This window comes from Urocitellus parryii, chromosome 9 (genome assembly GCF_045843805.1).
Source record: "Urocitellus parryii isolate mUroPar1 chromosome 9, mUroPar1.hap1, whole genome shotgun sequence".
Lineage (NCBI taxonomy): Eukaryota > Metazoa > Chordata > Mammalia > Rodentia > Sciuridae > Urocitellus > Urocitellus parryii.
The window spans coordinates 13,459,474-13,471,931 of record NC_135539.1 but is presented as its reverse complement, the minus strand read 5'-3'; the positions used below and the strand labels follow the sequence as shown (position 1 = coordinate 13,471,931).

At 42.4% G+C, this 12,458-nt stretch overlaps 1 protein-coding gene across 1 annotated transcript in view; it reads right to left on the bottom strand.

Moving 5' to 3' along the window:
• Positions 1-12,458, bottom strand: part of Iqck (IQ motif containing K) — a 117,477-nt gene that overhangs the window by 50,771 nt on the left and 54,248 nt on the right. The window contains exon 7 of the mRNA XM_026402465.2: positions 10,285-10,369. Within this exon, the coding sequence (XP_026258250.2) occupies positions 10,285-10,369 (85 nt within the window). The remainder of the gene's footprint in view (positions 1-10,284; positions 10,370-12,458) is intronic.

The following is a 12,458-nucleotide window of genomic DNA, read 5'->3' as shown; positions in this document are numbered from 1 at the left end:
CTTTGTGTTTTTGAGACTGGGTCTGGCTATGTTGCCTTGAACTCTTGGGCTCCTGGGTTCAAAAAATTCTCCTGCCTCAGACTCTGAGGTGAGGCTGGTGCTATAGGTGTGTGCATGGCCCAAATTACAAATCAAAACAGGAATATTATGAAGTAGAAAACAAGATGATTTTGAAATTGCAGAATAAACTGAGTACATTAACAACTGGATTAAAAGAAAATAGTAAATGTGGTCTGAACACTGGGTTTTTTCATATTTAGATAAACACACATACACATACAAAGTCCACATATACATACAGCTTTAACTAAAGAAGAAAAAGTGAAAAAATTACTATGGTTGAATGCAGGTTTCTAAGTCTTTATGTAAATAAAGGTTTTTTTTTTATTCCTGTGTAAAAACAATATTTATTCTTTGCAAACAATTCAAAAATAGAAAAACTAGAGGGTAAAAACATTTTTTTCTACCACTAAACAACCACAGAGACATTTATGTATTTCTTTCCAGCCTATTTCTATACGTAGCTTTTCATTTTTTTACATAATTATAAACAACCTGCACATAAGACAGTTTATTCTTTTTTTACTTAGTTATACTACGGGTAATTCCCATCTTGTGATCAAGCCCTATATTAATTTTTTTTAGTATCTAAATAATATTCTCATTGAGTAAATGCCCAATGTTGATTTTATAATTATAATATTATTGAATGCTAGTTGTTTATGTCTTACCTAATCTAAAAGATCCTGCACAATTTCAGGAAGAAAACTCTCAGACTCTGGACGTATGCTCCTAGATTGTACCACAGGACAATGTCCAGTGTCTCACCCAGCTGCCGGCTATCAGTGGGGGTTTATACACCTGTGGTTAGGAACCCCCAAGGGCAGTGGGATTAAAACCACACAAGTGTAACAAATAGCCTCTCACCCATTTCCAAGCTTCTCAAGATCTCAAAGGTCTGGTCAGGTTTCGAGTAGCTTCCCAAACTGTGCAGTGTACAAGCCACACAACTGAACACCACGGACATTCATTCTTGCATCCTCCAGCATCATGTGCTTAAAAACTACCCCCCCCCACCCACTGCATGCTTCAGGCTCTCAATCTCCCCTTCTTTCCCTTCTCCACCAGGCCATTGGAGCCCAGTCTTTGGGCATTCTTGCATACTCTACTGATGAGCGTGAGGATAGGTCTAGAGGTTAGATTAGCCTCCCTAGAGGGTAACTTAGCAATAAAAGGTAAAAAAAAAAAAAAAGTGAATTTTTTTCCTTTAGCAGTGGGGATTGAACCCAAGTGTGCTGTACACTGAGCCACATTCCCAGCCCTCTTCATTTCTTTGACACAGGCTCTCACTCTGTTGCCCAGGCCAGCTTGAGTGTGCAATCCTCCTGCCTCAGCCTCTGAGTAGCTGGGATCACAGGTGTGAGCCACCATGCCTGGCAAAAGGGGCTTACTCTTGACATGATCAGCTCCACTGCCAGCAATTAACCGTACGGGGGAAAAAAAAACAGACGAGTGTGCAGACACAAAATAAGAATATTTTTCATAAAATAGTTTATACAAGAGAGAAAACTAGAATGTCCAATTACTTCTGGTTAAATAAGTTATTGGTTCAATGTGTTTATATAAAAAATAGCATGTATATCAGAGAAGCATTAAAATCTGGAGGGTAGATATTTGTATATTAACAGAGAATGCTATCTCAATTTATTATTGTGGAGAGAAGACAGACACAAAACAGTGTTTACCATCAATATTAATTTAGTAAAAATATAAAGCAAAATGTCCTATATGAATAGTAAAAATACTAGAGGAGAAATACCAATAGATGATCTGCAGTACTTTTTCCCACAATTAATATGTATTATGTGCATGTGCCCACGCATGCATGCACACACATTAATAGATGTGTTTGGGGCTGAGGTTGTGGCTCAGTGGTAGAGGGCTAGCCTAGCACATGCAAGGCTCTGGGTTTGATCCTCAGTACCACATAAAAATAAATAAAATAAAGGTACTGCGTCCAACTAGAACTTATATATACATATACATACATACATATATACATATATATATATATTTTTTCCCCAAATGGATGTGTTTTAGTGACATCTGCCCCTTGGAGCCATTTTCCCTTGTCAGTCATGGCCAATTCTCCAGCTGGAAGGCCACAATCTGTCCCTGAGACAGACTGTGATGGTCACTCTGCATGAGTGGACCCAGATTTTAATTTTGTGCCAATTCCTTCTTCATGTGCTAGTAATGAATTGTCTAGACATATTTTTTAAATTGAGAGTTGCATGGCCAGGACTCTGGGTTGTAAGCAACAGAAATCCATCCTGAAGAGGACTCACTGGTTTTGCTGAGTCCAGGTATTCAAACAGTGCCCACGGGGCCAGCGCTTCTTCCCTGTCCCTTAGTCCTATTTGCCTCTGCAGTCACTTCTCCCGCAGGCTCTTCCCAGTGGTGAGGTGGTTGTTGATGGCCTGGTGTCTAGGTGACCCCAGGGCACAGAGACTGCTCCACCCCAACAACTCCAGGGAGGGGCCCAGAATGGCCCAGGTGAGGGGCTTGACTTAGGACCCTGGTCATCATGAACTAGCGCCTAGGGCCAGCGAGATTCAGGGTTCCAGTGCTCCGCTGGCTCAGGCCCCTGCAGCCGGGGAAGGCCCTTCCCCTCAGACCTTTTATTTATACCAAGCTCTTCCTCCTTGAGGTCCCTCACTTACCCCAAGTCAGCTCACTGTAGACAAAGGCACAAATATGAAGGATACAAACTCATACATCCCCAAGAAGAGATAGGATCTTCATGGGTTTTATTTTATATTATTTTTATTGCTTCATTTGATTTGATTTTTTAAAAATTTGTGTAATTTTGGCTGAGCATGGTGGCGAACACCTGTAATCCCAGCAGCTCGGGAGGCAGAAGCAGGAGGATTGTAGGTTCATGACCAGCCTCAGCAATTTAGTGAGGCTGTAAGCAATCTAGAGAGACCTTGTCTCAAAATTTAAAAAAAATGGGGGGAGGGGGCTGGAGATGTGGCTCAGTGGTTAAGTGTCTTTGGGTTCAATCCCTGGTGCCAAAAGAAAAAACTGTGTGATTCTGAACAGGGGCTGCGACAGCCACCTCCTGCCATAGTAGTGATTCTCAGTTGTCAGGATGCCTGGGAGCAGGGGATTGCTAATGTCGCTATACCAGGTGTCGCCAATGGGTTAGAATAAAGCACAACAAATGAGGAAACTAAGAAACACCAGGAGCTTATTCACATAGAATAAATATTCAGTGGGTTTGTCTAGTCCCTGCTTCCTGCATCATTTAGGAGATTTCAATCATTATGGCCACAAGAACCTTATTAAAACTCAGGGGAATTTTCTTGATCAGTTTTTATCCAAGGCATCCGGAATTTCATAAACGGAAGAGCATCTGTGACACAGTGGAACGGGACTCACCACCAGTGAGTTCTCAGAGGCCCCGGTTTCATTCACAAGACTCAAATGGATTCAAAAGACAATAGCAATATGTAGTTTTGGGGCTGGGGATGTGGCTCAAGCGGTAGCGTGCTCGCCTGGCATGCGAGCGGCCTGGGTTCGATCCTCAGCACCACATACCAACAAAGATGTTGTGTCCGCCAATAACTAATAAATAAATAAATATTAAAAAAAAATATGTAGTTTTGCCAATTGAAACACTGACTTCAGAACTACTAGGCTAGTGTTTTAAAGAAGAAAGGTGAGAACATCGTCTTCCACACAAGTGCTTACTGCACTGTAACAAGCACCAGGGACCCACTTACAAGGCTAATGGTAAAGGCACAGCTCCCAAGAACAGTTCACTACAAATAGCTCTTCTTATCACAGGACACTTCTGTTGATGCAGTCAGTTAAAAAATAATTTGTGTGGCTAGGTTTGTGTTAGACAAGCAAAGATGTCAGATTTCTGAATTTTAAGAATTCATGGCAAGGGGGAATGGGCCTAGGAAAGGGAGTCGACTAAATCAGACTTCACTTGCCTGTGTGCATAGATGATGGCTCCACCAGTGTCATTCTACATGATGGACAACCAGAGAGTGAGAAGTTGTACTCCATATGTGTAATATGGCACATGGGTAATATGTCAAAATGCATTCTACTGTCATGCCTAACTAGTAAGAAAGATCAAAATATATTAAAAAATAAATAATTTTTTTTTTTTAAAAAGAATTTATGGCAAGGAGTTCTGATGCTCAACAATGCAGATAAACCTTGGGGACCCTGTGCTGAGTGAAATAAGCTGTAAGAACAGGGCAAATGCTGTGGGACTCCACTTTCATGATGGAGAACAGGGCTGGGAGTGGGAGCAGGCAGTCGGGAATGGGGCTGAGTGTTATTTAATGGGTGCAGAACATTGGTTTAGGAAAGTTCTGGAAATGGATGGTGGCCACGGCGGCAGCACACTTTGAACGTACTGAATGCTGCTGGGCCGCACACTTACAAAGTGGAAAGATGGCAAAGCTTCTGTTGTGTGTCCTCCAGTGCATGCACACACATTGTGGGAAACTACATTTTCTTTTTCATAGTACTGAGAAAACATAAAGGCTTTTGTTAGTTTCAAGCAAACCAACTTCCTGGCCAGCTTAGTAGGAGGTTTGCGGGCGGGCGGGCGTGCTCCACGAAAGGACACTCCAAGTGTCATTTTGTGAATTCCCAAAAGTCCCATTTGCTGGTCCTGATTTTTCTCTAACTGTCCAAACCTGGCCCAAAGTCCAGAAATCCAGATTTTGAAAGAAAGAGCACATGGCCAAAGGGAACAAATGATGGCCTGCTTCTTTTTCTTCCTCAAAATACTTATGATTCATACACTGTAAAATTCTCCCTTTCCAAGTTCCTAATGCAGCAGTTTTCACTATCTTCACAAAGCTGTGCAACCGTCACCACCGTCCAGTTCCAGAACATTATAATCATTTTAGGAAGAAGCCCTGGGCCAATTAGCAGCCATTCCCAATCCTCTCCTTTCTCCAGTGTCTGGCAACCACTAATCTTGTTTCTGTCTATAGATTTCCCTATTATGAATATTCCATTTAAATTCGATCATACAATATGCAGCCATTTGTCTCTGTTTCCTTTTACTGAGCCTGTTTTCAAGGTTCACCTATTTCATAGGAATTACATGAATAACAGAATTTTCATTCCTTTTTTAAAGGCTGAATAATATTCCACCATATGGAATATTACCATCATGCTGCATTTGATTATCTATTTGTCAATTGATGGACATTTGGGTTTCCACTTTTTTGGATATTATGAGTAATGCTTTTAGGAACATTTGTGTTTAAGGGTTTATATGAACAGATGTGTGTGTGGGGGGGGTGTGCGTGTGTGTTAGTACTGAGGATGAAACCCAGGGCCTTGAACTTGCCTGCTACACCCCCAGCCCTTTTTTTAGTTGTAGACGGACCCAATACCTTTATTTATTTATTTTTAAGGGGATGCTGAGGCTCGAACCCAGGGCCTCATACATGTGGGGCAAGTGCTCTACCATTGAGCCACAGCCCAGGCCCTACCCCCAGCCTTTTTAAAATTTTATTTCTTGAGACAGGGCCTCACAACTATAATTCTCCTGTCCTGACCTCCAAAATAGGTGGGGTTACAGGTATGTGACACCACTCTGGCTAATAAGATATTTTTATTATCTTAAATACATATGTAAGAGTGGTACTGCTGGGTCTCAGAGCAGAAGCTCTGTTTAACTCTTCCAGGAACCGCCAGATTGTCTTCCAAGTCGGCACGCCATTTGACATTTCCCTCAGCAGTGCAGGAGGGCTCCAGGTCCCCTGAGTTCTCCTGAACACTGACTGTCTTTGATTCTAACCATGCTCTAGAGTATGAAGTGAAAACTCATTGTTTTGTGGCTTTGATTTGCATTTCATGACTAAAGATGCTGGGCATCTTTCCATGTGCTTATTAACCACTTGTATATCTTCTTTGGAGAAGTTTTTATTCAAACATTTTGTCAATTTTATCATTAGGTTATTTGTGTTTTTATTGTTGGATTGTGAGAATTCTTCATGTATAATGGAAATTAGACCTTTATTTTATGTGATGTTTGCAAATATTTTTTCCCATTCTGTGAGTTGACTTGCCCTCGTTTGGTATTCTTTGAAGCACATGTTTTCAATTTTGATGAAGTTCATTTATCTATTTTTTTTTTTGTCACTGGTTCTTTTTGTTATAAAAACAGTTGCTTACTCCAAAATTTATATCCCTGTTTTTTAAGATTTTATAGTCTTAACACTTTAAGTCTTTAATTTTGAATTAGTTTTTGTATATGGTCTGAAGTTGGAGTCTAACTTCCTGCTTTTGCATGCAGATATCTAAATTGTCCCAGCACCATTTGTGGAAAGATTATTCTTTTCCCATTAAGTGGTCTTGGCACATTTGCTGAAAAATCAACTGGTCGTCAGCATAAGGATTACTTCTAGACTCTCCACTCTATCCCATTGATCTGTGTTCATCCTTCTGCTAGTCCATACAGTGGTGATTGCTGTAGCTTTGTATAAGTTTTGAAATAGAGGAGTGTGAGTCCTTCTTTGTTCTTCTTTTTTAAGACTGTTTTTGACTATTTTGGGTCCCTTGCATTTTCTTATGAATTTTAGGATGAGCTTGTCAATTTCTTAAAAAAAAAAAACTCAGCTGGGATTTTGATTGGAATCATTTCAAATTTGTAGATCAATTTGGAAGAAAAATGCCATCTTTATACTATCTGATCAATGAACACGCATGAATTTCTCTTTGTTTGGGTCTTCTTTAATGTCTTTCAATGGTATTTTGCAGTTTTCATAAACAGCCTTTCACTTTTTAGTTAAATTTATTCCTAAGTATTTTATTTTTTGATGCTATGGCACATGGAATTGTCATTTCATTTTCAGATGGTTCATTGTGGAGTGTATTTAAATACAATTGATTTTTATATAATGACCTTCTATACTGCACCCTTGATAACATGTTTATTATTTCTAATAGGCTCTTATTTTTTTTAAGTGAATTCCTTGGGATTTTCTATATACAAGACCATACCCTCTTCCTCGACAATCTACATGCCTCTTTTCTTGCCTAATTTTCCTGGCTAGAACCCCCACCATCCCCTTAAATTGAAGTGACAAGAGAGGACATATTTCTCTTGCTCCTAACCCACGGGGAAACCATGCCGTCTTTTACCATTAAATATGATGTTTGCTGTGGTGTTCATAGATGCCCTTTATCAAGTATAAGAAATCCCTTGCTCCTCCCAGTTTTGTGGAGTGGTTTTGTTTTGTTTGGGTACCAGGGATTGAACGCAGGGCGCTTAACCACTGAGCCACATCCCCAACCCTTTTAAAAAAAAAAAATTATTTTGACCCAGGGTCTCGCTAAGTTGCTTAGGGACCTGCTAAGTTGCTGAAGGTGGCCTCAGTCTCCTGAGCCACTGGGATTAAAGGTGTGGCCCCCCCACACCCAGCCTGAGGAGTCTTTTGATCATAAAAGCATGTTAGATTTTGTCAAATAGTTTGTCTATTCACAGAGATGACCCCTTGGCTTAAGTTAATTTTAATTAAATAAATTCAGACCACATTCTCTTTGTGAAGAAACGTGTTCAGTACATATAAGGCTGGTCTCCCCAGTTCTCTCTCAGTCACCCCAAGGTACCCAACCCTGTCACATGACTGTTTCCTTTCAGATATTTTCCTATGTGGATGTGCAACACTATGTTTTAATAAAAAAAATCCACAATACACACAAGATATTTCCTCTCCCTGGGACTCCTCTTGGTTGTGGCTGACACATCCGTGCCCACCTTTCCTTCAAAGCTGAAATCTGGTCCCTCTTTCCCTGGTGGCTTCCCAGACACCAGATAGCTTTCCTTTCTAGGGATGGTTAGATCTCTGCTACCCCTCGGATCTCTTTTTTTTTTTTTGCTACGGGGGCTTGAACTCAGGGGCACTCGACCCCTGAGCCCCATCCCCAGTCCCTTTTTGTATTTTATTTAGAGACAGGGTCTTACTGAGCTGCTTAGGGCCTCACTGTTGCTGAGGCTGGCTTTGAACTTATGATCCTCCTGCCTCAGCCTCCCGAGCCACTGGGATGACAGGCGTGGGCCACTGTGCCGGGTCTGTCTTCTGTTATTATTTTGAGCACAGGGGGGTTTGGATTCAGACAGCCAAACTTTCATGCGGTACACACGGACCCCCTCAACGTCACTTGTACCTTGAGGAGCATTTCTAGCTGTGTGTGGTGGCGGCCCACAGGCACGGCTCCATTCTGAGCCACTCCGACATCTTCTTACATGGCAGGGGTTGGCATGGTGAGCTGAATTTGTCTGTCTTACAGATTGTTTTCCTCTGGGCCCCAAAGCTCCCCACATGTGGAGGGAGGGACAGAGGTAGGGGTCTCACCACACGGGGGAACAGGGTCAGAACATTTCCCCTCATCCTGTGGCATTCCTGGCCTCTGGGTACGATTTGGTTCAAAGAAAGGGCTTTGCTGCTTTAAAAAATGGTATCTAAAAATTGCTATTTTCAGTGCACTATGTCACTATCATGAAAAGGAATTGAAAACAGAAAGATAAAATGACTAACTCATAATAAGCCTCATATAGGTCGTAAGTTCATAAATGCAGAACAATGACAACGAAGAATTCAAGAAGCACGTGAAAGCTGGGCTCGTTGACCTTGGCTGGACATCACTGGACCCTAAGCTAACCTGCTGGTGCTCAGTTATGAAGGAAAAAGCCCACATTTATATACAGAGTATGTACAGAATCCTGGAAACCTCCATCATCCAAGACTGTGTCTCAATCACCGGGCACAATAGGGGGTTTGTAAACTGTTAGGCACAGACGGCTCCTTTCATGTGCAAGTCTAACATTTGACCTTCTCACTTGACTGCAGCCCCTGTTCTCAGGAATGTGCCAGGCACACGAGGAGTGGAATGTCTACAGAACATCACCCAGATAGGAAGCTCCTGAGGTCAGGGACTGACCACGGATAGGCACATAACAAACACTTGCCAGTTGACTGATGGTTGCTCACTGGGGTTAGTCAAACTTCTCGATGGACAACTGCCAGTGTATCCATCTCAGTCTCCTCCCCACACCCTACCTCTGAAGAGTGCATCCGGGTAGAGCCCTCTGGCTCCCTGCACATCCGCAGGTCCTGTTCCCATGGCAGTGTTTGCCTCTGAACTCCTTCCACTGATATCTCACCTTCAGACATGGATACAAGCCATGTGTCTACCTGAAGCTCCAATCACCAAATGAAGATGCTGTGTATGTTTTTAGCATGGGATATGTGCTCAAATGCCTCTGGGAACAATTTTTAAAAGGATATCCTTCCCAAAGGGCCTCATGGCAACAGGGATCAGGAGCTTTAAAAAGAAATTCCCCTTTTGACCTAGAAATTCCACTTCTAGAATTCCTCCTACGTAAATGACCAAATGGGACTCCTACATAAATGACCAAGTGACTAAATGTGACTACACAAAGATACTCATGGCAACACTTGTTATAACAGTAGATCTGGAAACAACCTCAAAGTTCGAAATAGGAAAATGGTTGGGGAAGACAAGCTAGAAAAGAAAAAGTCATTTTCTATATGTCAAGTATTTATATGTCATTTTATATATTAAAATTTTTGAAGTTTGGAAAGTTTTAAACCAAAACGTTAATAATTTTTTTATTTTCTATTTTTTATTTTTGGTGCTGGGGATTGAACCCAGGGCCTTTTGCATTCAAGGCAAGCACTCTACCAACTGAGCAATATCCCCAGTCTTAGTAATTTTTTGAAAAATTTTTTAGTTGTAGATGGACACAGTAACTTTATTTTGCTTATTTTTTTTCCCTGTGGTGCTGAGGATCGAACCCAGTGCTTCATATGTTTGAGGCAGGCCCTCTACCTCTGAGCCACAACCCTAGCCCATCATGATTGTTTTTTGATGATGGAGTTATCAGTGACTCAGACTTTTTTTTTTTTTAGTTTTATCTTAATTTTTTTTCTAAAATGACAGTGTATTCCTCTCTGTGTATATGCAATATTATTTTAGGCAATACAGGCCAGTCAATTCAACTTTGAAAAGCTGGAGGGTAATTTTAATGAAAATTGCAAAATAAGTTTTGGTAAAAATTCTAAATCACTCTTTAAAAAAACAGAGAATCCTGTTTCTGGGGTCTGGATGTGAACCCTATTAGCCTCTGTTTCTAATTCTTCTGAGGGTTTTCCCATGGGCCCTCCCTGGGAAATTCTCCATCAAGCCAAATGCCACAATTGCACGTGACCTTACCAGATAGGCTCTCCAGAAGGACTGAATGGCAATCGCAGCGTCCACGTCAGTCAGCAGGAGGGACAGTGGGATTGGTGGTCGAGGGCTGAAAAGCAATAAATGGTTGTATGACCGTGAGAATCTGCTCTTGAGCCCCAGCAATGACTTTGACAATATAATGGTCCCTCTGATTAAAAGCCTCACCCATCTCCATTCTTAAAAGACGACAACGTAATTTTTGACAGAAAAGTGTGTGTATGAGTTAGCATTTCTGATTTTCAAATCTGATCTGGGTTTTAAAGCAGCATAATCTAAATCACTGTTCATCTTGCATGCTATTTTTGAAGGTGCAGCCTGCATGTTGTTGATAAAAAAACTATATGAACGCTGGGCACCGTGGTGCACGCCTGTCATCCCAGCAGCTTGGGAGGCTGAGGCAGGAGGATCAGAATTCAAAGCCAGCCTCAGCAACAGCGAGGCCCGAAGCAGTTCAGTGAGACCCTGTCTCTAAAAAAAAAAAAAAAAAAAAAATAGAAAATAGGGCTGGGGATGTGGCTTAGTGGTTGAGTGCCCCTGAGTTCAATTCCCAGTACAAAAAAAAAAAATCAACTATATGAATAATACAAGAGACAGAGGAAACCCAGCCTTTATATTCTACATCAGAAATAATCAAGGGCTCTTCCTCCAACTTTCTATTGAAGAAAAATTAAATAGTTCTTCTGAAAGGAAAATATTGGAATTTACCTCTGATTAGCATACATTTGAGTTAATGTGGATCAAGTTCAAGCATATTTTTAAGTTCCACATTTACATCTTAATAAGCAATACCATATCTCAAGTGCTGGGTCAGCTGACAGTGTTCTCGTGGGAGTTTTAGATTATGAATAATTTTATCATAGATACCACATGGAAAAATCATGATTATAGGCTTTTTGTTCCTCTGGAAGTTTAACAGAAGTACAGACTGCTGATAAAGTCTTGTAAGTCTGTCTCAATGCTGGTTCATGTTTCCCCAAAGCCAAAGCACAGCTCGCTCTGAAAAGCAAGGAACAAATCTTTTCAGGATACAAAGGAATAAACCCCTGAATGGACGTGGATCTCACGGAGACTGCTCTGGTACAAGATCCCCAGAAATGACTTTGAAAAAGAAGGATCCCCACTTCCCTGGCCTCAAAGCTCTCCCTGATGACAGCTGGAACTACCTGGAACTGTCACTGTGCAGAGAGGCTGACCGACCTGCACGAGGTCACCCAGCTTGCACAGGGGGCCTAATCAGAAATCAAAGCCAGGAGGAACACAGGCCGTGGAGACCATTTCAAGGGAGCGCAGGGTTGTTGCTAGATTTGGGTTTTCCAGCTGGACGGGACCTGAGAGACCAGGTAAAGGAGAGCCTTCCACTTCCTTGTAAGGATAATTGCACCTGAAAGCGAGAGCATTGTGAGGAGCCTTCCCCTAATGCTCAGTGGCCATTTTTATTCCCATAATGGGAGATCTTCTTGGGGGGTCCTGTTGGTGTTCACCTCTCGATGCCCACCTCCGGCCTCCTGGACTGAGACGGAGCAGCCTTCCTTGGCTGCAGTCCTGCGGGTGGGGGGCCCACAGCTCTCTGCTTCCCACAGTCAGTGTCACTGTCCTCTGTTCCCTGAAGTAATTTCCCCCACTGGTTAGCGATCGGAGGCCTCTGGAGGGAACCTGGTGTTTCTCAGGAGACCCTGGACCTTGGGTGCTGGCAGTGGATTTACGAGAAAAATGTTCTCATGCCCCAACGGTAACTGGTGCCCCTGGGCTTTCTGGACCCCTCGCCCACCTGCCCTGCTCCATACTCCAGCCATGCCCGCCCTTTCAGCTCTTCAATGGATCTGCTCCCTCCCACCTCCGACCTTTGCAAAGGTGTTTTCCTCTGTCTCCAAAGTCTCCCTGCCCCAGCCACGGGCATCGGCACAGCTGTGCAGCTGGCTCTCTGCTTGAAGGCACCCAGCAGAAGGGCCAGAGGCTCCACAACCAGCCCATGCTCTGCTCGCGAAGCCCTGCTTCTCAGTGCGGAGCCACACCTGCCCTGAGGTTCGGACACATTTTCTTTATTTGCTTAAATGCATCTCAGGGCTGGTGGGGGCCCTGACACCTCTCTGTCCTAGTTCAGTCTTATTCCTCTTCTGATCTCCATTAAAATGTTATTAAAAATGTCTTTTGATTAG